This window comes from Meriones unguiculatus, chromosome 9 (genome assembly GCF_030254825.1).
Source record: "Meriones unguiculatus strain TT.TT164.6M chromosome 9, Bangor_MerUng_6.1, whole genome shotgun sequence".
NCBI lineage: Eukaryota > Metazoa > Chordata > Mammalia > Rodentia > Muridae > Meriones > Meriones unguiculatus.
The window spans coordinates 117,509,668-117,536,985 of NC_083357.1; the positions used below are offsets into that span (position 1 = coordinate 117,509,668).

General features: G+C 53.1%; 1 protein-coding gene across 5 annotated transcripts in view; it reads left to right on the top strand.

Moving 5' to 3' along the window:
• Farp1 (FERM, ARH/RhoGEF and pleckstrin domain protein 1) overlaps nucleotides 1-27,318 on the top strand; it is a 197,485-nt gene that overhangs the window by 137,510 nt on the left and 32,657 nt on the right. For all 5 annotated transcript variants that reach the window (XM_060391649.1, XM_021644638.2, XM_060391648.1 and 2 more), the window contains 10 exons: nucleotides 5,707-5,749; nucleotides 8,282-8,360; nucleotides 14,326-14,423; nucleotides 16,875-16,989; nucleotides 17,785-17,932; nucleotides 19,606-19,701; nucleotides 21,017-21,180; nucleotides 22,268-22,336; nucleotides 24,440-24,515; nucleotides 25,403-25,658. In XM_060391649.1, the coding sequence (XP_060247632.1) occupies nucleotides 5,707-5,749; nucleotides 8,282-8,360; nucleotides 14,326-14,423; nucleotides 16,875-16,989; nucleotides 17,785-17,932; nucleotides 19,606-19,701; nucleotides 21,017-21,180; nucleotides 22,268-22,336; nucleotides 24,440-24,515; nucleotides 25,403-25,658 (1,144 nt within the window). The remainder of the gene's footprint in view (nucleotides 1-5,706; nucleotides 5,750-8,281; nucleotides 8,361-14,325; nucleotides 14,424-16,874; nucleotides 16,990-17,784; nucleotides 17,933-19,605; nucleotides 19,702-21,016; nucleotides 21,181-22,267; nucleotides 22,337-24,439; nucleotides 24,516-25,402; nucleotides 25,659-27,318) is intronic.

A 27,318-nucleotide genomic window follows, 5' to 3' on the forward strand; every position in this document is an offset into this window, starting at 1 on the left:
GAAATAGAAACTTGACACTGGGCTGTAGCTCTGTGGTAGCAAGTGAGCAGGGTGTGGGCTCAGTCCCCAGACCCCCGGTTCAGCTACTTCAGGGCAGAGTGTTGTATGTCTTCCCCTGAGCAGCCGCAGACAGACCCGCTCTTAAACAGCCGGAGGGGCTAGTGCCGGTCTGCTCTGACAGGCCTTCGAGAAGGCAGGAGCAGCAGTCCACGCGTACCTGCTCTGAGGAGTGGCGAACACGCCTGGCCGCTCAGCTTTACGCTCGGCAGTTCTCCAGTCTCTTGCTCTAGTTTTGGAGCTTGGGCTTGGGAAGTTAGGTTGTCTTCAAACAGGCACTCTGGTTGGAAGTGGTAGAGGGGGGCTGGAATCCTGGCCTCATTCTGTCCTGTCTGTTTTCCTCCCTGTCAGTACCAGCCTGGGAGCTGATTTCACACCACCTGCAGTGCTAAAGGGACCATGTCAGTGAACAGTGGTGCCCACGTAGGGTCCTGGCTGTGCCCCCCTCTTCACTTGTCTGCTGGGTATGTGAGTTGCCTCCACATCTGGGCTGCTCTGTGTGCTACCTCAAGGAGCATGGGCGTGCGTCACCCTGATGCCCAGCTGTGATGTTACCTCGGCCTGGCTCCCTTTGGAAGGCTGTGCGCACACCTGGCCAGTTTCCTGTGTAGGATGCATGGGATACAGAGTTCCTGCCAGACTAGCACCGTGGCTTTCAGCTCTGGGTAGGAAGGTGTGAATTCAGGCAGCTTGAGTTCCTACCCAGCCTTTACCTTTCTTCTCATTGTTTTAAATGTTCAAGTCAAGCACCGTCCTCCCCTCCCTGTCTCTCTTCCACCCCTTAACTCAAAGCCAGGGCAAAGCCCATGCTAGGTAGACTCTGCCACTGAAGCACACCCCTGGCCTAGAGTGTGGTTTTTTCTAGACAGGAAAGCGAAGGCTTCTGTGGCCTAAGACGTGCTTCCCAAGGTTGTAAAGAGGCAAATGGTAATAGATGGTCAGTTGGGCTGTACTCTTAGATTTGTCCTGTACCTTGTCAGCAGAGGCCATCGCTGCGTCCTGTGCCCTGTGGTCCAGAAGGATCTCTCTGTGGGGCAGAGAGTCTGTTTATCAGCTTAAAACGTGTACTGGGTCTTCTGTGGCAGAAGTGCTGGTGATCTTGACCTTGTAGTTAATGTGCTAGCCGACTGGTACACAGGTCTGAGGCTGATAGAAGGTGAGTTTTGCTAATAGTGCACACAGAAGCCTGAAGGCGAGGCCTGGTAGCTAGGGCCCACCAGGCACGTGGAAGGCGCTTAGCTTTCCTGGAATCTATCCTGGGATGGTGACTCAGAAGCCCCTCAGGCTAGCCCACCACTCTGTAAAGTGACATTGTTTCTGGCCACGGTGAGCCAGTCTGATTTCTTATAAGTCAGTATGGGTACCATGGGAAAAGCTTGACACTCTGCCACTCATTTCCCGCGTCCCTTCTAGCTGGGAGAAAACGCTGCCTGTGGCAAGTGTGCTCATGATGGGGTTTAAGTGGAAACTGCATCATTTGGCATGATAGGCGTCCCTCTGGCCATCCTTTACTCAGGGACGGTCCCGGCCCTCATCTTGCTTTTTCCCTGGGGCTGGATCTGAGGCAAGATGGGGCCGTGAGGAACATGCCAGGTATATGGACTAAGAATACCACAGGGCAAGGGCACCCGGAGCGTGTGCTGTGCCGGGGGAGCGTGTGCTGTGCCGGGGGAGCGTGTGCTGTGCCCGGGGAGCGTGTGCTGTGCCCGGGGAGCGTGTGCTGTGCCGGGGGAGCGTGTGCTGTGCCGGGGGGGGGGAAGGCTGTCACCACGCAACGTGGAATGGTCCATGCCAGCAGGTGGTCCCGAGTGACAGGCAGGCCCCAGTGCTGAGGCTGTCTGCACACCAGTGTTACACACTTGAGAATTTCCTGGGAGGGCCCAAGTCATGCTGAGGCTTCTCAACCATTAAAAAATAGCCATTGTATCCAAATGGCATATTTTCAAGTCCATGTTTTCAAGGTAATGGCAGTTAAACAAGTTACTTACAGGTGGGTGAACCTGAACACTGTAGCCGAGGCCTGTGGCTGACCCATCTTACCAGGTCGATCTGGTTTCTAGGGGGTTATGTTAAGGGGGGATATAGTGCACACAGGCCTGGAGTCCCGCACCTCGACACATTAGTTAACTAAAAACTAGGAATCTCAGCCTTAGGGACTTCGTCCAGCCAGGTAACCCACACACACTCAGACACAGCTGCGCATGTTACACCTCGCCATTGTTTGAAGACTTCCTTTTGTGGGGATCTGGAGGAGGCCGGCCTGTTTGGATAGGTGTGGTACCCGGCTGCCCAGGTGGAGCCTGTGCCATGATAGACCAGGCTTCGGCTTGCAGATCTGCTTGTCTGTTTTATTTTCTTGTAAGTTAGTGTAAAGACACTCTGTACCCTGTAGGCCAAGTATGCTTGGTTGTCCTTTCACAGGTCAGTGCTGGGTGCTGTGTCTGGGTACTCTTCTAGCCAAAAGAAACGGAATGGACGTAGCCAGATACAGTCACAGCCCCGGCTAGGCGATGTTTTGGCAGACTGTTGGCAGGGATGCTCGCCCTGTGGAGGCACAAACACTGCTGAGGTGTGTGAGAAAGGATGCTGGGTGCGGTGGCTCTTCCCACCTCTGTTTGGGGATCTCTCCGCTTTGTCGTGCTGTGATCTGGGGATCTCGCAGATTAGCGCCCGAACACGTGTCAGTGAGTCCCAGACACTGGATGAGTCGTCATAGCACAAACTTTATCTGCGTCCTGTGTTTGTGTTCAGTGGAATGCGCGCCCTGTGCTGCAGTTGGTGGTGGAGCTTATGGCTGTGTGCACTTTCTTTCTCTCTCTCTGTCTGGTCTTGTTTTGTTTTCTCGAGACAGGGTTTCTCTGTGTAGCCCTGGCTGTCCTGGATTCTCTTTGTAGACCAGGCTGGCCTCAAACTCAGAGCTCTGCCTGCCTCTGCCCCCATAAGTGCTGGGATTAAAGGAGTGTATGCCACACCTGGCCGCAATTTTGATTTTTAAACCAGTGTTTCAGACAAGAAGAGGGGTTGTTGTCATTTGTGTGTGTTTTCTTTTTAGCATGGAGAGTACTAAGTAAAAGGCAGAGGAGGGGCTGGAGAGGTGGCTCAGAAGTGAAGATCACTGGCTGTTCTTCCAAAGGTCTTGAGTTCAATTCCCAGCAACCACATGGTGGCTCACAACCATCTGTAATGAGATCTGGTGCCCTCTTCTGATGTGCAGGTGTATACGCAGGCAGAACACTGTATACGAAATAAATAAAATCTTAAAAAAAAAAAAAGAAAAGAAAAATATTTTTAAAAAAGGCAGAGGAGGGACTGGCTTGTAAAGCGCTCGTCACTCAAGCATGAAGACCTAAGGTTGGGTCCCCAGCACCTGTGTAGAAGCGGGAGCAGCTGGACATGTCAGTAACTCCAACTCCGAGTTGGGGTGGAGCTAGGGGAGCAGCAGGTTCTCGGAACTCACTGGGCTCAGTCACTCTGCATAAATTGGTGAGCTCCTGGTTCCTTCCATGACAGAATCTGCCTCAAACAAACAAACCTGGACACTGATAGAGGAGACAGCTGATGTTGGTCTCTGGCCTCCATGTGCACTTCTGTGTGTGTGTGTGTGTGTGTGTGTGTGTGTGTGTGTGTGTGTTCATATACATATGTACACAGCACAGGATGACCATCCAAGAGGAGAGATGAAGTGTTGAGTCATGACCTTCAGGAGGAAGCCTCTTATGTTGCAGAAAGGCAGACATTTGAACATGTGCCACACACACACACACACACACACACACTTACACGAGCATGAATGCATGTGCACACACGCCAAGCTTGTACAGAGTAGCCGTCCTGTTAGGAATATTAAGTGAGGTGCTAGGCCTTGTGCACAGCAGACACAAATACTTGTCTCTTCCTTTCCACAGCAGGTTCTGTTGTGCAGAAGCCGCTCAGCATTTTTGTTACAACAGCTCAGACGGCCTAAGGCGGGAATCAGAGGTCACGCTCAGGGTTCCACAATGTGGAGTCAACACAGCAGATTCCAAAGGAGCGGCCAGCAGACGCACCCTCTCATTCCGAGTTCTGCATCCCTAGATCCTCACATCTGGGGTCCTCACATCCAGGGTCCTCACATCCAGGGTCCTCACATCCAAGGTCCTCATATCATCCATGGTCCTCACATCCATGGTCCTCACATCCAAGGTCCTCACATCCATGGTCCTCACATCCATGGTCCTCATATCATCCATGGTCCTCATATCATCCATGGTCCTCACATCCATGGTCCTCACATCCTTAGGTTTTACTAATAAGGCCAGTGTTTCTTCTCCAATTAGAACTCTGCGGGGGGCTGGGACTTGCGGTGTGGGCCCAGGTCAGCCTGCCTCTGTGGCTCCTAGCTGGGCACCTGGGACAGTGTGCACCACTCATGGCCCAGTGTCTCTCCTACGTACCAGGGGTCCCTCTGGATTGCTGTGAGGGGTGGATGACCTAGGTAGCATGTGAGGTATGACATGTAGCATGAGTGCTATGTATGCCGGTAGCATGTATGATAGTCAGTAGCCTCCCGTGTGTGGTACTCTGTAAATACTCACTCCCCTCTCATGACTCAAGGATTTTCTGTTGTGCATATATCACCATGTATCGGCTTCATTTTCCTCAGAAGCACGCCCGTTTCTTACTCAGCCAGTAGCCTCGTGATCGTTTGTTAATATTTTCTGAACCGGTAAATATTATAAAAACACAAGTAAGAGCAGGAAACCTCAGCTTTTAAACATGTTCATTTTTATTATTTTTAACTCTGTGTATGTGTATGTGCAGGTGGCTGTGTGCACATAGTACAGGAGCCCAGGGAGGCTAGGCACACGAGAGCCTGGGCTGGGTGTGAGTTCCTGACAGGCCGCTGGGGACTGGACCTGCGCCCCCTGAAGCGCTCAGCTCCCAAGGCACCTCAGCAACCCAGAATTCTCTCAGGTCTTGATTTGAACACTTTTGCTCTGTCCTGACCTTTTGCATGTGCTGAACAAGCTGTTGTGGGCTCCGTCCACTGCGGTTAACACTGCATCTGTATGTCACATGTATAGCCGTGTTCTGCCCAAATGTGTGTAAGTGTACCACATCCATGTAATGCACAGTTCAGAAGGTGCCAGACCCCTAGGACAGGAGTGACAGACAGTTGTGAGTGGCCATGTGAGTGCTGGAGACTGAACCTGGGTCCTCCAGAAGAGCAGCCTATGCTCTAACCACTGAGCCATCTCTCCAGCCCCTTAAAAAAAGGTTCTAACTGTCCTGTTCAAGCATAGTATCTGCAGATTAGAATTCGTTCTGTAAAAGGAGTCAGCAGAGCTGGAGCGATGGTGCCCTTCAGAGAACCTGGGCTCAGTAGGCTTAGTACCCAGCATGCATCTGGTGGCTCCTGCCTGCGGGATCCAGCACCCTCTCCTGGTTTCTAGGAGCACAGCTGACAAGTGCTGTCAGACACAATCCCCAGGCACAGAAAGTAAGGAAAGAACAAATTAAAAGGAGGTAGCAGTTTAAAGTAAGCCATTATTAAACGCTCCCAACCTCAGAGTCTCCAAAATATTTCCATGACAGTAGCTTCAGACAGTCTGGAAGTCCTTGCACGTTTTCCGCTGGAGTTACACTCCGTTTGCTCTTTTCCCTCCTCAGGTGTGGCTGGATCTCCTGAAGCCCATTGTGAAACAGATTCGAAGTAAGTACAGCTTCACGCTCACGGTGGAGAGCCGGGAGGTTGACTTTCATGCGGAGTGTCTTCCTGACTGTGACATGAAACATAGAGATACAGATTTCCTGTTCCCCGTGACAGCTGGCCATCGCTCACTAGTCCACAGACAATTAAAACATGTAACTTCCCCCAGTTTCATACATGATATAAGGGAGGTATTCAGGACCTCGCTTGGGAAATCATAATCAATGAGTAATGGCTTCCACCAGACCGGGAGGTGTGAGCTGTGTCCTCCGTGCTGCTTGCTGCTTTTACTGCCGTGTTCTCCGGGGAAGGGTGCAGGCCCTGTTCACGAGATAGACTGGAGGTTTTCTAATTTCCGTCTTCAGAGCCTGTGAAATTAGAATGGTAGCATTGTCCGAGGAGAAAGTGCTTAACTGTAAGTGTGAGAGCATGTGTTTGTGTGTGTATGACGTTTGTGTGTTTTCCTGTTTGCATGCATGTGTGTGTGTGCACATCTGTACGTGTCGGTATGTGTGTGTCTGTGTCTGTCTGATGGTCAAGTGGAGCTCTGATGTTAATCCAGCCTGCATATTAGAAAGGAGATTGAGAGGGCCTGTGCAAACAGCAGGCAGGAGGGAGCTTTTTGCTCTCCCGGCCCTTGAGCTTACCTTCTCTCTGCTCGGAGATAAAGCTGTGCTCTTGCAGTTGCCCCGTGTGGCCCAGACTCAAGCCGCTGCGCCCAGAGCTCGTTGCTCCTGAAGCTCACCAATGGCCCGCTCTCCTTCCTCTGCTTAGGAAGCACCTTAGGCTTGGCAGTTGCTATGGGTTACAGACAGTGGTAGCGTGTCTGTGCCCTCCACACTTAGGTTGAGGCTGAGTTCCAGTCTCCGTTCAGCACTGACCCCCAGTAACTCATGTGAGGCCTTTGCTCCCAAGATATAGGAAGGTAGGTAGGCACACCCTGTTAAGAGAGCAGCCCCGGGCCTACCTAGTGTCGACTCTGGGCCTAGAGTCCATGCTTCGCTCCGGGAATCCAGAAGATTGTGTTCAGGAGACCCTGTGGTGGCACAGCAGCCACGTGCTGCCTGTGCATCTCCTCCCGAGCTGTGACTGGCCCCCTGTGACACGGCTATCACTTGGCATCTTCCTCCCTTTGGGTCCCTTTGGAGTGAGCAGCCTCCTGAGTGTGGAGATGCGGTGGGCTCTGGGTCTGTGTTCCTTGTCCCCCCATGGTTGCTCTGCAACCACTGCTCAGCCAGTGACTGATGCAGAAGGGTTCTCTCTTGCCCTGCGCTGTGCCCGCTCCCTCCCCCTGCGCTGTGCCCGCTCCCTCCCCGTATGCCCGCTCCCTCCCTCTGTGCTGTGCCCGCTCTCTCCCCCTCTGCTGTGCCTGCTCCCTCCCGTTGTGCTGGAGGCACTGTGTACACACTCTGTGCTCCCTGGCCTTGGGTTCTTACAGCTGTGCCTGCATTTCCCCTAATGTTTAGGTTCAGGTTGGGAATGTCTCAGCACCCTTAGCTTCGGCATTGCTGTACTCTGACTTGAAAAAGAAATGTGTATAAAAGTGTTTTGCCTTTAGGTGTATGTTCACCACATGTGTGCAGTGCCAAACAGGCCAGAAGAGGGTGCTAGGTCCTCTGGGATAAAGTTAGTCCTGAGCCGCTATGTGGGTGCTGGGAATTGAACCCAGGTCCTCCATTAGAGCAGCCAGCGTGCTCACCACTGCGCGTCTCTCAGCCTGCATGCTTGTCTTTATCTCATAACTTTTTGTGCACAGCCAATGTCTGTATTTTAGAGTACACTGCTCTATCTTTTCCTTTCTAAACCAAATGTGGGATCACAAACATTATGTCCTGAAATCTAGTGTTTGTGGTTGTGTGTATGGGTAAGTGTGTGTGTGTGTGTGTGTGTGTGTGTGTGTGTGTACATGGGCATGGGTGTGCAGGAGCATATTAAAAAATCAGAGAAAAAGGGCGTATTCTAGTGGTGGTAAGCACTACTGTTAAGATCCCGGAGCTGGGAGAGTGCCTGCACTATCCAGAACCAGCTTTCCACACCCCGAGGCAGCCTTCCACAGACACATGCAGGCAAAACACCACACATTAGACAGACAGACAGAGGGTAGGTAGGTAGGTAGGTAGGTAGGTAATCTATCCATCTTTAAAAACAACAAACACCCCAGAGTAAAGCCAGCAACAGTAGCGGCAGTGCATGCCTTTAATCCCAGCACTTTGGAGGCAGAGGCAGGAGGATCTCTGAGTTCCAGGCCAGTCTGGTCAACAGACTGTTCCTGGCCAGCCACGGCTACACAGAGAAACTCTGTCTTGGAAGCAAATAGCAGACCAAACACCTACATACATACAGCTGCCTGGTTAACAACCCAGGGGAAACGGGGACTGCTGGCTGATGGCTGTCGCTGAGTTGGCAGCAGTGACGGTTCTGGGTGGTGGTGGCTGGTCTCTGGGAACCCTGGAGTGACAGTAAGGAGCCTCACAAAGGCTTTCTCGGTGACCTTGGACACACAGTACACACCTCATTGATTGTTGTTCCTTTCAGGGCCGAAGCATGTCGTTGTTAAGTTTGTGGTGAAATTCTTCCCGCCCGACCACACGCAGCTCCGAGAAGAGCTTACCAGGTTAGTGCTGCCAGCCGGGCACGCTCCCTGCCCTGTGTGGAGGTGGGCACACTCCCTTCTGTGTGGAGGTGGGCGCTCCCTGCCCTGTGTGGAGGGAGGTGGGCTCGCTCCCTAACCTGTGTGGAGGTGGGCTCGCTCCCTGCTGTGTAGAGGGAGGTGGGCATATTCCCTGCCCTATGTGGAGGCGGGCTCGCTCCCTGCCCTGTGTGGAGGGAGGTGGGCACATTCCCTGCCCTGTGTGGAGGCGGGCTCGCTCCCTGCCCTGTGTGGAGGGAGGTGGGCACACTCCCTGCTGTGTGGAGGAAGGTGGGCACGATCCCTGCCCTGTGTGGAGGTGGGCTCGCTCCCTAACCTGTGTGGAGGGAGGTGGGCATGTTCCCTGCCCTGTGTGGAGGTGGGCTCGCTCCCTAACCTGTGTGGAGGTAGGCCTCGCTCCCTAACCTGTGTGGAGGGACAGCAGACACTGACTTCTAACTGGCTATCGCCGGAGTGTTTGACTAGTGTCCTCGGTGCTTGGCAGTGTCACCTCTCTCTCTTCCGTTTGCTCTGACAAACGTGGAAGAGACCATGTCCTTCCTGCACCTGGTCTCTTTACAATTGATTATGGAGTGAGGTGGCTTTAAACCTTGTCAGTGCCGTGACTTCTGTCCGTCTGTTATAACCCGAGCCAGTTTTAGGGTCTCTTTCGTGAAACTGATTCTGAATTCTGCAAAAATGCATCAGAGGATCTGAGGTCAGTTCCCAGCGCACACTGGGCAGCTCACAGCTACCTGCAAATCCAGCTCCGGACAGCTCCCCTTCTGGCTTTGCTGGGTAGCCTCACACCATGGCACGCACATGCACGCACAGACACACACACACAGGAACAAAGACTGGGCATTCAGACCTTGAAGGAGCCAGAGAGGCAGGGATGCCAGGGTGAATAGCTGTAGGTGGAGAAGCATTCTAGCAAGAAACCTAGCTTTCCCTTGGATGATGCTGGGGTGGGGGCTGGATTCTCCTGGGACCAGGGAGCAAGCAGGTCTCTGTGCTGCTTTGATCAGAGAGCAGAGGGCAGCAGCGGAAGGGAAGGGAGGCGGCTGTGTGTGGAGTGTGTGGTGGCTGCAGGACCCAGCATGCTGATACGTGACAGGCAGTCCTAGCAAGGCAGAGGGCCGCCTAGGTGACTTGAGCAACCAAATGGGGACTTTGGGTGGTTACTAAGACAGGAGAGCAAGGGTTAAAGGGCATAGGGAGAGGCAGGAGGTCAGGGCTGGCTCTGGCCAGGTGCCCTCTGAAGCATCTGTGACCAGTGACATGGCTGCTTCAAGAAAGACACCACATATGTGTCATGGATTTCCAGGAAGAAGTGTAAACAACGGCCTTCCCACTAATTCAGGTTTTGTGAATGGTCATCCATTCTACTCCAACTCACACCCACACATGAGGGAAGGAGTTGAAAGTGCCCAGAGCAGGCCAAAGCCACCAGCCCCCATGAACCAGTGAACCAGCAGGTCAGCTGAGATGGACTTTGGGTAGAAGAGCTTGAGCAAGGGCTGAGAACCCAGGTCACGTGACACCGGGAGCCCCCCTGTGGTGATCTCACTGCTCCAGTAGCCACTAGGGTGGGCAGTGCTGAGCTAAACCTTGCCCTCCTGGCACTGGGCTCCTTTCCTGTTTTGAAAGTCAGAGGCAGGAATCTAGTTCTCCATCAGAGACTCTTGTTTTTCCCTCATTTTGTCTTTTTAATTTCAGTGTATCATTATCTTTTGAGTTTCAGGGGTTTGTTGTTTTTATCATTCTGATCTTTATTCTAAAGCTCCATGCATCTTCTTACCAGGCTGAGTAAGCCTGGGTTTGTTTGTTTTTTGTTTGTTTGTTTTGAGTGATTTGTTTTGCCAACTTACCTGGCAAGACTGATAATCTCTGCAGATGAATGCGGCAGGTTTTTTTCTGCTTTTGTTTTTGATTCTCTGCATGAACCAATATTTTAAGAAATGCTTTCCAGAAATCCCATTCTTTTGGCTTGATGTTGAACAGAACCAATCTGGGATTTCTATAAATCCCATTCACAGCCAGCACAGTCAACACCCAGGGAACCCATGTGGCAAGCCCACGCTCAGGTTCCTGCGTAAGCGGAAGTGCCACGGTGGCGAGATTTTAGACACTTGCTCTTGACCGCTGTGCCCTCTCTCACCCCACCCAGCTTTTCTTCTGGCAAAGCTCAGAATTAATTCTCTTGTGCCGGTGAATGCAGCCACTTGTTCTTTCCCAGTTTGTCTGTGTCTGTCTGTCTTCAGTAGGGTCAGCTCCCGTTCCCAGTCACCAGATTCTCCCAGGGCTGTGTTTTGGAGTGCTTACACAAGTCCACATTGCCTGGCAGGAAAACTAACTTAATTTCACTTAGTGAGAAAAGAAAGACTATTAAGACCTTCCAAATGAAGTAAATCAAGTCAGCAAGATGCTGTGTGGTCTGGGCTTGTTGTCCCCGGAAGCAGTGGCCCTTGATCTTTCCCATCAGAAGTGTCCATGTTGCTCTTGTCATCCGGTGCCTGCTGAGTGAGAGCTAGCCCTGCTCCCGTGGGCACGGTGGGAATTACTTCCACTTACAGACCAGAGGTGTGGCTAAGGAAGCAGGACCGGCCAGGGTATTCTGCTCACGTAGTGGGCAACGGCCGTGGTCTCATCCCAGGAAGCTGTCTCTCATGCCAGGTGGGCTGGGAACGGAGACTAAGTGGAGCCGGAAGGTGGCAGGTTCTCACAGCCACGCACGTGCACACTTCTACCACGCAAGGCCTATGTCTTAGAACACTGCTGTGTAGACACAGTACCTTGAGTTTGAGGTGATAAATTATTCAGAGTGCAGTGCTTTCAAAACAGAACCCCCTCACTGTTTGAAGGTGACCTGTGCTGTAGGTCAGGACTAACGCCATACTCTGTGCAATCCTGGGTTCAGGGGGCAGTTACCACTGCCTGGTCCAGATAGAAGAGGCCAGCCCTCTCTAGGAGCCTTGCTCGTGAACAGCTCCCCGTTCGTGTGTCATGGGTCCCCGCTGTCCTCACCTTTGACTTTCTGCCAGGCAGCAGATGGCGGGAGCTCCGCTGGGACCCTGGGGAAGGAGCGTGACAGACACTGCTCCCAGCCCCCGTGCTGTGACTTTATTTTCTGCCCACATAATGGCCACATTGTTTTGATTATTTTTTGTTTTTGTCTTTAGTTGTTAACCGTGAAATGTCTTAAGCAATTAAAGAAGCTTGGTTATCGCCATTTTTAGTGCCAATCTCTTCAATTGAATTGTTGCGCTACTCCCGCCCAGGTTGCCCTCCCTGGACGGCTTCATGCCAGTATTCCTCCTGGCTGCTCTCTCGACCTCTGCCCCTGGCAGCGCACCGCTCCGGGTCCCTCTTCCACATTAATATCATTTGGAAGTTTGTTTGCTTGCTCTCTTGTTTTGTGTGTCAATGAGAGAGAGACAGAATAGAGCCCCAGGTTGTCTGTGTGGCTGTGGGTTCGGAATACTCCCTCATCCTGGTGAGCCTGGTGGTCACCACGGTCCCAGCTAGTTCCTGGAAACCTGTGCTTGGTCCTGTTAGCAGCCTCTTTAGAACTGAAAGCAGCACAGCTCCAAGTGTGTGGCTCAGCGGCAGAGATTTACCCGGTGGACCTGTTACTCTTCTTTGTGTAAAAATCACCATGACCAAGGCAGCTTACGGAAGATGTTATTTGGGCCCGAGGTTCTGGGTAGTTAGAGGCCGTGAGGGCCGAGCAGAGGCTACCGGTGACAGTGGTGACTGAACAGCAAGCTCAGAGCTCACATCTTAAAGCACAGGCAGGAGGCCAAAAGTGTAACCTTGGAAAGTCGGGCATCTTTGAATTCCCATAGGCCACCCCAGAGACATGCTGACTCCCCAGCAGCACCATGAGCAGGGAACTAAATGGGCAAACCTCCAAGCCTCCACATCCAGCCAGACCTGAGGCTCCAGTCCAACGCCATGAAAATACCATAAAGCAAGCCTTTGTCTCACAAGGTAGTAACTGTACGTTATAGGAGGTTAGAACATTTCATTAAGACTAAGGACATGGAGATAGTTCATCCATGGGGTTTCTTTTCTGATCTCTTTTCTGATTTTTTATATAATTATACTTTTTCATGTTCTATAAAACCTTTACCACACTCAAATTTCCCAACCTTCTCAGATTGTTGCTTATTTCTGTTTTCTAGATTCAGACTCATGCGTTGGCAGCACACGCCTTTGATCTCAGCATTTGGGAGGCAGAGACAGGCAGATATCTGTAAATTCAAGGCCTGCCTGGCCTACAAAATGAATTCCAGGCCATCTGAGTCTACATAGTAAGACCCTGTCTCAAAAAAAACAAGAGAAGGAAGACTGGGGCCTTGGGGCCTGCTGTGCTGGTGTGTGCTCATCCGGGCCTCTCTGTCCAGCATGGTTCTTACGGTTCTTCAGTTCTTCAGGAAGCTAGTTTTTCACTAGAGACTGCCGTGCCACCTAGATTGTCTCAATCTAGATTGGTGTGTTTTGCTTATTCTTCCAAGCTTGTGTATTCCTAAGAACTAGAAATTTGTCACAAAGGCTCTGTGGCTACAATTAAACATTGCTGACCAGGATCTGCTATAAATGATGTGTTAGGTAGGACACTAGCAGTGCTCATCTTGACACTCCGATCCTTCCATTGGGAAATATCTTTTCAGCCTCTCTCTAAACATCCAGCTACCTAAATAATTTTTTTTTTTAACCAGTTGACTGTCGCTGCCAGAGTGGATCTTTGGAGGTTGTTGAGAGAGGGGTTTCTGGCCCTGGCAAGTCGAACTCTGCTGTCACTGAGTTCTGCTTGGGAGCTCTTTGCCTTCAGCCACCACCATTGTGTGGTGCTATTAGACTATCTCTCATCTATGCTTTGACCGTCTCACGCGTGTATCCAGTGTGTCCTGAGCACTTGTACCCCAGCCTGCCCCTGTGAACGCCGCCAGCCGCCCCCCCCCACCTCATGTCCTCTGGGGATGTCTACTTAGTTTGGGTTGGCTCACTGCATCCAGTTGTGCCGCCTGCTGAGGTGCTGACCGGACTTGCTGTCCTGGGCATGTGCAGGTAGCAGTGGCCGCAGTGACTTCCCTAGAGCAGCAACGCTTCCATGTCAGCGCGTGATCATTCTCCTCCGCATCTCTGTCCGTAACTTCTTTCCAACCCCCTGCTGGTCGTTCTGTGAGCCGTGGGGTGGGGATGGAGTAGACATCCCATTTGGGGTGAGTCCTCGGTGGCCACTCATTTTCATCATTTGACCAGCCGTGAATCTGCATTGCTGCCCACCGCAGAAAGAGGCCTCTCTGCCAAGGCTGAAAGGAGCCATGGTTATAAACATAAATATTTAGAAAGTGTTTTTGTGACACACCCATTCAGCAAGACGACAGTAGTGGCTTCCCTTCCGGGACCCGTGATCCCGGGCCTGGCCTTTGACCAGGTTTATGGTAGCAGGCCTAGATTCCCCCCTGTGCAGCAGGCTTGAGATGGACCCGGTCAGTTTCTCCCATAACCTTCATGCTGCTAATGCCAGTCAAGGAGTTTCATGCAGAGCAGTTGGGAGGTGATATATTAATTTTTTTTGTTCTTCACCAATCCTCAATCACTGTGGACTCATGCGTTTTTGTCAATTCGTAATTTATTAATTCATAAACATAATTCCGTTGCTTCAGTTTGTTTTAATCATTCTTGCTGGGGTCAAGGTGTGACAGGTGGCTTTGGAAGCCCCTTCAACACATTCTGATACAAGGTATCTTTGGGCTGTCCTCCATGAAAGCCTGCAGCTCTAAGCCTCGTTCCCTGCACTGCCCTGCAGTTTCTGCAGGCTGTCTCCTCACGTGGCTCCGAGTACCTTTCTTAGTCTCTCACTATGTTTGGTGGCCGGGAGGAAGCCTGGTTGGGGCCAAGCACCGGTTCCCTGCTGACTTGTCTCCATTGACCTTTGCAGGTACCTGTTCGCTCTGCAGGTGAAGCAGGACTTGGCTCAGGGCCGGCTGACGTGCAGCGACACCAGTGCCGCGCTCCTGATCTCACACATCGTACAGTGTAAGTTCCTGCCGGCCTCGACACGAAGGTCCAAGTGCTGGGAGGCGCCAGCATCTGAGCCGCTTCTGCTGGCGTGGACGCCCCGAGAGCAGGCACACTAACCTCGTTCAGTGGCACGCCTCAGGCACTCGCCGGGGCTTCTGCGGCCTGCTAACCTTTGCTTCTGTGTTGGCTTGTTTGCCCGCTCGTTCAGTGTCATCTCCCTGTCTCAGAGATGCGTGGGCAGGCAGGAGACAGGCCAGCACGTCTGCTTAGCCTGTCCTTGGATTTCGTGCGAGTTGCTGGACATGAGTGCCCAGGGTTAGCGCATAAAGCGGAGAGGAGCATGCTCAGGAAGCAGGCTTATCCTGCGCTCCTGGGCAGCCATTGCGTGCACACACACACACACACACACACACACACACACACACACGCGCGCGCGCGCGCCTCGGAAGAAACCTGGGAGCTTGTTAGCCCTGATGCCAAAGGAAAACCTGAATCCCTAATGTACCACATTGCTGTCATCAAGATGGAAAAGTGTTTGTTGCAAGTTGAAGGAGCCCAAACTTAGGTCTCCAAAAGTCACAACTTACCTTCACTACTCGGTGGGCTCGTTGCAGAATTGCCCGGTCACTAGAGTTTATCCCCAGATCACTGAGTGCCTCCAGCGTTCTGCAGAGGCTGGGGCAGTGAAAGCTTCCGTCTCACCATGCTCTCCTGAGGCAGGAAGAGAGGAAGTGCTGCCTTCACTTCCCGCCATCACAGGCTAACAGGCCCCTTCCCGCTCTGCCGTGCTTCTCACACTCTTCAGTTGCCGTGGGCGACTTCACAGCGTCGGCCCTTCACAGGCTGCTCAAGTACTAAGCACCCCGTGACACACATCAGAGAGAAAATGCGAGCGGGGGCGTGGTTCCTTGTGGGTGGATCAGCAGTGTGTGTTAAACAGCCACGTGGAAAAGCAGAGTTGGCTCTTTTCTGGAGTCTGACCCCAGATGTCCCTTCAGAGCAATGCTTGCTGATTCATTGTTCCCAGGACTTCCTCAGTTATGACTGTCCTATCTAAAGATTGATTGTGTAGATGGCACGTGTGTGTAGGTGCCCATAGGTGCCAGCAGAGGGCATAAACCCGGCTGGAGTTAGGGGTTTTTGGTGAGCCTCCTGGCGTGGGATCTGAACTCGTGTCCTCTGGAAGAAGAGCAGGTGTTCTTACCTGGAGCTGTCCCTCTGGCCTCTCTGTTTTTGTTTTATTAATGTTGGCCTCTGTGTGTACGTGTGCACACTGGGAACCCACGGAGGCCGAGACCCTGGGCCACTGGGACTGACTTACAGGTGGTTGTGAGTTTCCACATGGGTTCTGGGAACTGAGCCCGGCTCCTTTGCCAGAGCAATAAGCTCTTAGCCACAGAGTCACCTTTCCAGCCCCTTACGTAGCGTAAGTAAGTAACAGGCATCAACTGTGCTTTCTCAGACCAGACAGAAGAAACTGCAGAGACAGTGCAAAGCTTCCGGTCAGGCAGTCGGGGACAGTGTCTGTGGCCAGGGCACACTTGAGCCATGTGCAGAGTTTTATGGGATGCAGTGGGAATCCCATCCAGAAAAGGTGGTTAGGGACACCGTCAGCAGCTGTGGCAGAGGAGGCCGGTGTGCGGGCTCATCCAGGTGACGCTGGGTGAGCTGGCCCAGCGTGGTGCCAGGCAGGTAGCTCAGGTGAGTGAAGCAAGCCGCACACAGGCCGTGCTTGAGACAGTGCTCGAGTGGGCCGGGCGTGGCAGGCTGCTTCCCTGGGGGAAATGGAAGGTGGCCTTGTAGCAACCGCACTCTGGCTTCTAACCAGCCTGGCCTGGTCACTGCCGTGTTCTGGTAGCTCGTTACACAGGAAGCTCAGGGAGGCGCCTCCTGGGAATCTGGCAGGCGCACCCTCGCCGGCACGGTTGTTCTCTCAAAGCTCGGTGGGAGTGTTCATGGCACAGCGGCTTCCAGACATGGGTTGAGGTTGCATGGGGATGCACTGTGTCACGCGGGTGGAAACCTGTGCAGTCACAGCCTCTCCTGCTGTTTCCCACAGGAAATTTGGTGAAATTTCCTAAAGCAACAACAGCAAAACTGCATTAACTTGTTCACCTTCCCTCCTGGCGCTAACACTCCTGGGTTCTTAGTGACTGGCCATTACATGTAATCGGTTCAGTTAACTCCTCGGTCTGCTCACACCAAGTCGTTCAACAGTCACCCACGTGTGTAGAATTTACTGAGAAGTGGATTAAGATGAGCGGCCCCCATGTCGGCAGCACCGCAGGCCGGTGTGGCTGACCCCAAACACCTCAGAGCCTCGAGCAGACAGGCTTCTGAGGGAGCTTCAGAAGAGGGGGTCAGCAGTTGATGCTGACCTCACCACATGCTGTGCGTGCTGCCAGGACCACAACATTTGGAAGAGCGCGTCCTCCGCAGCCTGTTTGTCTTTCTGTGTCTTTGTAGCCGAGATTGGGGACTTCGATGACGCCCTGGACAGGGAACACCTAGCAAAAAATAAGTATGTGGCTCAGCAGGACACGCTGGAAGACAAAATCATGGAGTTCCACCACGGCCACCTGTGAGTTGCGCGCATATGGTCCTCTTGCCCTCCTGCACCTGCTTTCTGCCTCCTGGCCAGGGAGGTGCACATGAGGGGAACACTAACACACACACACACACACACACACACACGTGCACACACACACTGAGTGACACCTAACAGAGGCTGAAGGAAGGAGTACAGAGTTTCACTGTCGTGCTCTACTCTCACCTCTCAGAAAGTGCGGAGACAGTGTTTGTGGCCCAGCTATGCGACCCTGAGGTGTAAAGGAGTGTAAGACTCACAGACCGTTGGATAATCATTTTAACTGAGCATGGGAATGCTTGCGTCAAACAAAGAATTGGTGCTGAGTGTGGAAAAAGTCAGACCCTTTGTGGCGTCCCCAGATTTTGACCTTTGCTTGATTAGGACACTTTCAGAGGCCACACCACGCCTTTGCTGTGTGGCTGAGGCAGGCATTCGCGCCCGGCGACAGTCAGTGGAAAGCCTGGCCTTCTGCTCTCAGAGTTCAGCTTCCCGGACGAGGCGGGAACCCTGCTGAGCACAATAGAGCTTTGCTCTTCCAGGACCCACAGGAAACTGAGATTCGGAAGTGCTGGCTGGGCTGGGACAGAGCTGAGACGGAGCTGGGTTTTGTGTCACCCTGGCAGGGGCTTTTGTCCTCACTGCGCTCTGGGGTTAGCAGGCCATCTGCTCAGGTAGCCCGCTGCTTGGTGAAGCGCCTTTCCTTTCCCAGGAGCAGCTGCTTAATCACAAGTTAACAGGCCTGGGGGGTTCAAATCCCCGGCCTTTTCTTCCCTCTTGCTTTATCAGTGGACAAACCCCGGCCGAGTCAGATTTCCAGCTCCTGGAGGTGGCCCGCCGCCTGGACATGTACGGGATCCGGTTACACCCTGCAAAGGACAGGGAAGGCACCAAGATCAACCTGGCTGTCGCCAACACAGGCATTCTAGTGTTTCAGGTGTGAACACAGCGCCTTTCCCTTGGTGGGGGAGGGGCTGGGCTCTCGGGCCCACACTCTTGTGGGTGGCCAGGCTAAAGCCTCTGGCAGGTGTTTTCAAGTGAACAGGGAAAAGGCCTTCTGTTTGGTTTTTGTTTGTTTGCCTGCCTGTTCTGCATTCCTCCTGTCCTGCCTGGAGACTGTTCAGTGCAGCTTTGTTTGGGCTCAGTAGATCTCTCAGAGCCTAGTGCTGAGAACAGTGCGCAGGGCGGCGGTCTCGTTCTCAGATAAACACCTGCCACACCGGAGGTGACATCTTGATGCTTTGTTACAACTCGATCCCTGTGATTTTTTTTTTCCTTTCAAATTAATTTGTGCTTGGCCACCTTATGTGGGACTTTGCTGTCCCCCAGTGCACGAGCAAGACAGGCCCTACCCGGGCGCTTAGCTTGTGCCATCCCCAAGGCCTGCGACCCTTCACTCCTCAGTGTCCTCCTCCTCCCTGGCTGTGGCTGGCGGTATTTGGCCGTGCTTTTGTCTTCCTAGCCTCCTTCAGATATGGGCTGCAGGCCTGCCCTTAGCTAATGTTTCACGGGTTCCTTTCTGTAGACCTTTGCATCTGGGGAAACCGTACTAATGAACACTCCTGCGCTGGCAACCCCTTTTCTGTTGCGGAAAACCACCTAGCTAGTTAACGGATAGGAAAGAGGTTTCCGTAGTCACGGATGGAAGAACTGAAGTTCAAAGGGCACAGCACAGTTCTGTGATGCCCCGACACCTGTCTCCATCCCTCACCACAGAGGGAAGTGCCACGGAGGCTAGAGCATGCACAGGAGGCCGCAGCCACCACGTTGGAAAGCCAGACAGCTACCAGGTCTCAGGGACCTGCACTGACCCCTTCAGAGGTGCGGCCTCTTCCGAAGGACACTCACCGCCCTCTTCTAATGATGCCGCTAACCTGACCATCACCACACTGGCGGCACACACACACACACACATGCATACACACACTTGTTTCAGTTCTCCTCATGCATGCATCTGTTATAGCACCCATTAACACCCCTGAACGTCGGAGCTTGGGTCTCCTCCCTGGACAACACCCACAAAGGAAGTGCTCCCCCAGTTTTCAGCCTGCACAAATAATCCACAAATGCCTGATTTTGAGGAACAAGAAGACCCAGTGTTTTATGACTATTAAATTTCCAAACCAAACATTTAAATATGCCTGAAAGTCATAGGGAAAAGAAGTGCCACAGTTGAATGACTGTGCTGTGCTTGTGTTTAATGTGAGCACGGAGAATTGCGGCATGGTGTGGCTGTGTGAAAAAGCAAGTGTTCATAGGGCTCTGTTTACATTTACACGTGTGCATTGCAATTTCCATCTCTGTGAATGAATAAACCTGGCTGTGAGCTTTGTGTGTGGTCGGATGAGCCCTGGTACAGTGCCTGGCCCTCTGTGGGATGGCTGTTTCTGGTGTGCCGTCGCCATGGTTTCAGCTTGACTACCTTCCTTTCATTCCCTTCACCAGTGCCTTCCCTGCATGAAGGCAGACATGGTTTGGATTAGGCTCTAATTAGTGAGAAAGAACAGTGTGCGCGTGGAGCCCGAGGAATCCTTCACAGAGGCTTTCCTGAGCGCGTGACCCTGCGCCTGCGGCTCCCGTGCGCACAGCTCACAGGTCGCTCTCTCGTAGGGCTTCACGAAGATCAACGCTTTTAACTGGGCCAAGGTGCGGAAGCTGAGCTTCAAGCGGAAGCGCTTTCTTATCAAGCTCAGACCCGATGTGAACGTAAGTCTCTGGGGAGCGTGAGTGTGGGGCCCCTGGGCTGAGCGGAGCCCAGGCGCCCCAGCCGGCTGTGCACACGTGCAGGGAGGCTGCATTAGGCTCGGGAATGCTTTTGCTGCCACGCTGGGTTCTGGGAGGAAGGATAAGAAGGGTGCACAGGGGCACACCTAAGGAGACCATTTCCCTGCCGAACAGACAGCTTGAGCTGTGGTGTGGCTGCCTCCAGAGCCAGTGGCTGTGCCCTGGGACCCCAGTCAGTGGTCTGCCATATTCCTGTCCTCATCTGCACCCAGGTGGCCCTGACTTGCTGGTTCCCCCTGTTGCCCTCACACTTTCACAGAGCTCACTCTCGTGGGCTAATTACAGCTTTCCAGTACAGAACCCCCAAGGGTGTCACCCACCCTGGGATGGCTTCCGGAAAGACTATACGGCCTTCTGCCAAAAGCCACCTATCCATCCTCCATGCCTGTCCTATCCGGAACCGACTCCCTGACCCGCAGGGGTGGGGTCGCCAGGCAGTCCCAGCCCACAGTTCAGCTGCGGTGGGGCCTGAATGGATGCATGGGACCCGACTGGGAAGCTGATGCCCCGATAAGTGATTATGGGAAAAGGCAATTATGGTTCCAGTTCATAAGGGAACCAGCACAGCACACGCTGTTAGCTGAGCTTGCGCGAACCCTGGCAGCCCCAAAATAGAGCTGCTGTGAAGGCTGAGGACTCTGGAAACTTTAGTTTCTGTAACACGGCCTCTGGAACTGGAAACACTGAGTGTAGGAGAGGAAAATCACCGTAGTCCTTCCGGAGTGGAACGGCATGAGTTTGTCAGCTGAGAGTCACTAATGCTTGGACTGCGGGAGGGAGAAGATGTCATTTCCTCTGTGGCTCCAGGCCACCTGGAGCCTGTGCCATCTGCTCTTTTATTAAAAAGTGAATTAGAGTCGATCTGGGCAGGAGCCATGGGGAAGAAACCGGAAGAAGGAGACGCAGCTTAGATACATTAAGGAAGGCTGTGTGTTGATACTTGGACTGTTTTTAAGGTGGCAGCAGGAATCAAGATGATACAGTTTGCTTATGGATCGGCTAAGAACTATCGTCAGCCACACAGGCTTTGTGCCTGTTTCCGCTTGTTCCCATAAGGAAGTGGACAGAGAAGGGGCAGGAAGGTGGCCATCAGGAACAAGCATTCTTGCTCAGTCTTTGAGTTAAAACGTGACACATAATTACAGTTTTATTGGACTAACTGCTTCCGTTGTTTCACCCTCGCTTCAGCAGAATGACTGAACTGTGCAGGGAAAATAAAAGCTGTCTGTCCTTCCAGAGCTCCTACCAGGACACCTTGGAGTTCCTGATGGCTGGTCGAGACTTCTGCAAGGCCTTCTGGAAAATCTGCGTGGAGTATCACGCCTTCTTCAGGCTCCTGGAAGAACCCAAGCCAAAGCCAAAGCCTGTTCTCTTCAGCCGAGGCTCCTCCTTCCGGTTCAGGTGCCGCTGCCCCTCCGCCAGCCCTTTTGCATTCTGTGTGACTGTTTCCTGTGGCTTCTCCTGCCACAGCTGTTTTAGCTCGTGATGACATGACGATAAGGCAAACAGGCCGATCCCACCAGCTCTGCCGGTGCCCAGGCCTGGCTGAGCCTTTGGGAACCACGTAGCCCTGCCAATCACAGCAGTCTCCAGTTACATTTTTTTAATTGTTTTAAGAATTCCACACATGGATGTGGTGTGTTTGATCAAGCCCATTTCCCACTCTTTCCTCTCCAGTCTCTTCTCTACACCAACCATCTCTTCCTTCCAGCTTTTCATGCTCTCTCTTATGCCCACTGTAGCCACATACGTAGTTGTGTGTGGGACCGTCTGCTAGAACTTGGTCAGCATGTAAGAGGCAGTGCCCTGAGAAAACTGACTGGCCAGGTGGTGCATGCCTGTAATTGCAGCAGTAGGGAGGCTGAGGCAGGTGGAGCTCTGAATTTGAGACCAGTCTGGTCTAGAGTAAGTTCCAGGACAGCCAGGGCTACACAGAGTAACTCTGTCTTAGGGAGCAGGGTGTGAAAAACCAAGAACAAAATGGTGCCCCCTCCATCACTTGCCTGTGGCTCCCATGTGAGTTTGTTTTTAATGGTTCTGAGGCCTTGAACCCAGTGCTTGTGCATTCCAGGCAGGGGCTTTGCCACGGAGCCAGGCCGTTTGTAAAAGCACGTGGCCTTGCCTTGGGCATTGTGCCACAGGCTGGTCCACAGACCTGACCAACCTGGGTTTACATTCTCACTCACTTTTCAAACCATACTAGCCTTGCACTGTGTGAGGGATGCTGGTCTAGAATAGACAGAGAACTAAATGTCCCTGTCCTCACAGACTGCGTGGACTGCGCCCCTGGACAGCACCTCACAACCAGCCATGGGTGTTTGGTGGGTTTGTTTGTTTGGCCATTTTGTCTGTTACATGTAAGGAAATCAGATGGACAGAAACCCCGAGGTTCTCTTAGGATCGCTTTGATTCTTACCTGGCTGAGAAGAGTGTTTAAACATGAGTGCCTCCATGTTTTGTCCCTTTACCTTCATGGTTTTCCTTTCAGCGGTCGGACTCAGAAGCAAGTTCTTGACTACGTTAAAGAAGGAGGCCACAAGAAAGTGCAGTTTGAACGGTAAGCGGCTCTTTCGAGCCAGCCTCATTCTCCCCAACAGTGCGAATACTGCTGCTTCCTCATCCGGCCTGGAGCGTTTCTGTCAACTATGCCCAACCTCAGCAAGCAGGGGCTTGGACAGGAACACCCTTGTCCCTGGGTACTCACTCAGGGTGAGATAAGACTGAGGGAGCTGGCAGCGGGCCGAGTGAGCCCGGGGCAGAAATGGCAGCACGTGGCAAGCCTGCAGTCCACAGGGAGCCTTATGGACTTGAGGAAGTGAGTGTTTCTGGTAACTACAGTTAGGTGAAGGTTGAGAGAGAGGCGCAGGACGGCTCGCTGTTTGTGGCAGGTGCCCTTGGCTCGGTACTGGCCAGACTCCCATTGAGGCCTCTTGCTTCAACTGGCTCCGAGTGATCTTTTAGCTCACACATGGAGACCCTGATGCTCCGGTCCACTGATGGGTAGCACCCGTCCCCTAACTGGCCCACTAGCTCCAGAGCCTGTCGGCGCCGCTGGGTCTCACAGGGGAGAGCCCACGTGGGACAGGGGTGACGGGCAGGGAGGGAAACGGTGCCTGCACCCTCTCAGGTTCCCCGACTGTTGTTTTTAACCCTGTTCTGTTTTTCATGTTAGTGCACGAATACTTAGCCCAGCACAGGGTTACAGGCGGTCTTACAACTCGGCGTTAAAGCTGCAGGCTGGTCTACACTGACCTGGACATCTGAAGAGCTGAAAAATCTGAACCTTCTGAGCTCTATCCTAACCCCTGTGTGCAAAATTCCATACTTGATCCCAGCCAAAAATGTACAAAATTATAAAAATACATAAAATAGCCTCCAGTCTGTTGTCCAAGGTTGATGGGAAACAAAGGCCTTTCACATCAGGTCAGGTTCCTGTCCCCAAGCTGTCGCAATGTCAGCCCAGCTCTCCCCAAGCCCAACTGTGTCTGTTCCCAAGCTTCAGGGTCGAGCACTCCCAGCTGCTTTAGGATTTTGACGTCCTTAGTTTCAGAGTTTGTGTGCTGCTACAGTCGCCAACAGAAGTTGACAAAGCCACCTTGGGTTACACCATTTTGATTTCCCCCCTCTGTTTCCAAAATAAATTTTTGGATTTATGTTTCTTCTTGATTCAGTACTTATTCGTTATTTTTGTACATGGAGATTGCCCTGTGCGCAGGATTTTCATTTCTGTAAAAGTGTGCTCCTGTCCTCTGGGTCCACCGAGCATTGGAAACCGTTTGCTGTGGAGCTCTGAGACGGTATAGGTACTTTTGAGTCCTTGAGCTCGAGGGTGTTAGGGCATTCTGCTCTATTGATGTCACTCCCGTTGACAGATGTTGAGGTCACTGTGATGCCTCATTCTGATTTGGCCAAAGTAAGTCTTATGAATCCCTCACGGTTTCTCATCTCCTATACCCAGAAATGTGACATGAGGAGCTTTGCCTATGTACCCAGTAGCTTACCAGCGCCAGCCCTGCCTCTGTCTCCAGAGATAATCATGCCATCATTTTCTTAGGTAATTGCGATTGGCACGATGATGGTCATGCCGGAGGTAGTCTGCTCTCTCCTAGGCGTGAAGGAGCCTTTCCATGTGAAGAAAAGGCGTGCCCACTGCAGTAATTGATGCCTTCTCAGGAGTTCAGTCCTTGAATGTTTCTCTTACGTGGTCAGTGGATGGGGACAAGGTCAAGGCCTGTGCTGGTGGCCCGGTGGCCCCGACTCTAATTTTCCTTACAGAAGAGCCTTCTCCAAGGTTTACATTGTGTGAGAGTAGGATGGTCTGCGATCGTTACTCCTGCCCTCTATCTGATCTAGAACATCTTGAACCAAATGTACAAATTGATATTCACACCATTAGCCTTTGGTGCCCGGCGGCTACTGGGAGCTCGTGACTTCCCCGAGCCAGCAGGCAGTGCTCGGTCAGCCAGCAGCTGGGACACGATTCTCCAGAGAATCGCTGGACCGAGGGTGTTTGAAAAAGGAAATGTGTCTGTCACAGTCACAGAAGCAGCTTTGGGTACCTTCACGATTGAAGAAGGACCCAGTGGCTTCGAACAGAAGGTGTTTGCTTCATGTGATCAAGGCTTTCCTGACTTCCATCATCTTGTGTGATTTCCCTCAGAAAACACAGCAAACTCCACTCTGTTAGAAGCCTTGCTGCACAGCCCACAGTCGAGACCTCAGAGGTGCCAAAACAGGTGAGTGCAAGCCTCAGACAGCCGCAGGACTTTTCCCTGCTTCTTCTTTTTGGGTTTGTCCACTGTACCTTCCAGCCCTGTCTTCTTTACTTCAGGGCACAGGTGGCCCTGAGCTGGCTTTGGGCTCTACACCGAACCTTTGCACAGCAAGCTGCTCTTTCATCTTTTAATCCTGAACCTCCTGAGTTTGGGGAGGCCACGTCTGCTCGGGTTGGTGGGGTTGGTGGGGCAGGTGCTGGTGTTAGCTGGTGTTAGCCCTGTGGGGAAGCCTTGCTGTCTGAGTCCCACAGGCTTGCACCATGAGGCAGCGGACAGGCAACAGCAGGAAAAGTTTTCACCCTTCCTCTGTGTGTGGCAAGGGCTCGCTGACGCAGGGTCAGTGTCTCAGTATGTTTCCAGGATTTCTCTCACTGGGACTAAGAATTTGTTTGAGGAAGGACGTGAAGGTGTGTCAGTGACGCCCAGCACCAGCCCTTCACTGTCTCTTACGTGCAGTTGTCTGGCCTTCCTGGGGCCTTCATCACTTGGTCATCGCAGGCGTCTCTGCTGGCCCCTTAGCCCTTGCTAGGGAAGCTTTGTGGACTGAAAAGCCATGTGCTGCATAGATACCTGGAGTCCCCACCTGAGATGAGAGGAAAGCAAAGTCAGTGTTCAGCTCAGGCGCTGGGGACACAGCCTTGTGCCTGGTGAAGGAACCTGTGGACCGGGAATGTCTCACATCTTGCCTGAGCACACGGTTGCAGGCCTGGGGAGGCGAGCAGGGCCTCCAGGCGCCATTCCTTCCAGCGTCTGGAAGCCTAGGGAGGCACTCGTAAACCCTGCTTCCTGGCTTCTTCTCTGCTCTCTGTAACTGTCCCCCTCTATCCCTGTCCTGCTCTCCCTCCCAGTCTCCACAGAGCACCAGCCTTACGTTTGGAGAAGGTGCCGAGTCTCCCGGTGGCCAGAGCTGCAAGCAAGCAAAGGAAACAAAAGTTTCTGCCTTGGAGTCGGGGCCACAGCAAAGCCCTGCTCTCGCCAAGAACCCCCCAGGGGGCAAAGCTGCAGATGGGACCACCTTGGTGCTGCCCGAGGAAGAGGAAGAGGAGGAGGGTGGCAAGGATGGCATCCAGCCAAGCAAACCTCAGCCCCCGCAGCCGAGCACAGGTCCAGCACCTCGGGCTGCGGGAGGCAGCAGTGCTTCCATTCCTTTCATTGACTGTAGTGACGTAGATAGTGAATACGACCTGCTCAGAGACCCAGGGTCCCAGTCCCAGACAAACGACAACTGGGAGGGTGATCTGACCAGTGGCGTTTATCTGCTCTCCAGGCCCAGGGCTTCCCCTCCCTCTCTGAAGTCCCCCCGGCCTCCTCCGGGGGAATTCCTCGATGATGATTCAGCAGATATCACATTTGATCTGAGTGGGAGCCCTGGGCTCCCAAGACATAGCTCCCTGATAGACGAAATGTTCAGGGCCTCCGCTGGCCACAGCCCCTTGGCCACCCCGCTGTCCCCCTGCAGCAGAAGCTCAAGCCCAAGTATGAGTTGGGACAGGACTGGGTCCCAAGGCTATGTTTCTGAAAACGGACACGACCCTAGGGAAAAGAGCAGGGGGGAAGGTGCGGTCCCAGAGCAGGGTCCTCCCTCTGAAAACTGCTCCCCCGTCCTGCAGAGGCCCTACTTGCGGAACCTTCCTAGTCGGTACAATAAGTCAGAGACAGATCCGCTCATCCTTAGCCAGGCAGCCCCCACTCCGGAGGCTGGGGACCGGCCTGACAGCCAGGAGGAGGAAGGGTTGCCCATTCCTCGAGGTAGGATGCTAGCCAATGGTACCGGTCTCACGGGCCCCTCCTCAGAGGTGCCCCTCGTGCAGGCCGTGTGCCCTGGCAGTGGAGTGGGCCAGCTCGCACCTCTGCAAGTGACCGAGTCCACTAGCAGCGGGGCTGAATCGAGCGATTCAGAGCCTGCCGTGGTGAGCCCTTCAAGGACATCCCTGGTGTTTGGTCACCCGACAAGCCCGAGGTCCCCATCCGAGAGGAGGGGCCAGAGGGGCTCTCGTGGCCTGCGACTGAGTGAGGAGGAAGGGGAGGACGAGTGAGGACACGGGAGGCAGTGGTCACAGTCCAGGGCTGCCACAGAGAGCGTGTGTCCTAGCAACTTGTTCGTCTGTAGTAATGTAGAGGAAGTGTGGGGTGTCTTTCTGGGTCGCGCCTGACCTTTAAGGAACACGGACCTTCACACGGTGGCTGGCTCCTTGGGAAGCATGGGGCAGGGTATACAGCAGGTCTGACGAGTTCCTGGAGGTTTGTTTTTCTGGTTGGAGGCAGTGAGACATGCCTTGTGAGGAGTCTGGTTGTGTGAGCAGCGTGTTCTATTTACATGGTAATTTCCTGTGTGTGTGCGGCTGTGTGTGCAGAGTCCCTCCTGTTTGCTGAGGGCCTGACTGATGTGTCATTACCTGTCTCTCCTTCTTTACAAGGGGGCTGTTCCGGGCCTGTGAGGACGTGGACAAATCCGCGTCCAGGTGGAAGTTGATTGCCGAGATGGTCGGTAAAGTCATAGTCTAGAATAATGGATGTTTTGATGGGAAGAATCTGGGGTCTTCCTGGCTTCCTGTGAAATGCCGTAAAATTGTCCGAGCTCTGGAGTAGCCATTTTCCTGGGGTTGCTCAGATGGTTGGGGCTTGCTTTGCTGGGTCAGATCATGAGCTTTTCGTAGGAAGTGGCTGCTCTTGGAATCTCTTGGTGAACCAGAAATGCTCCTGAGTGGTAAGGTGGGAAACCAGTCCCCCAGATGAGCCCTGCATCCACAGCAGGTTAGCCGTT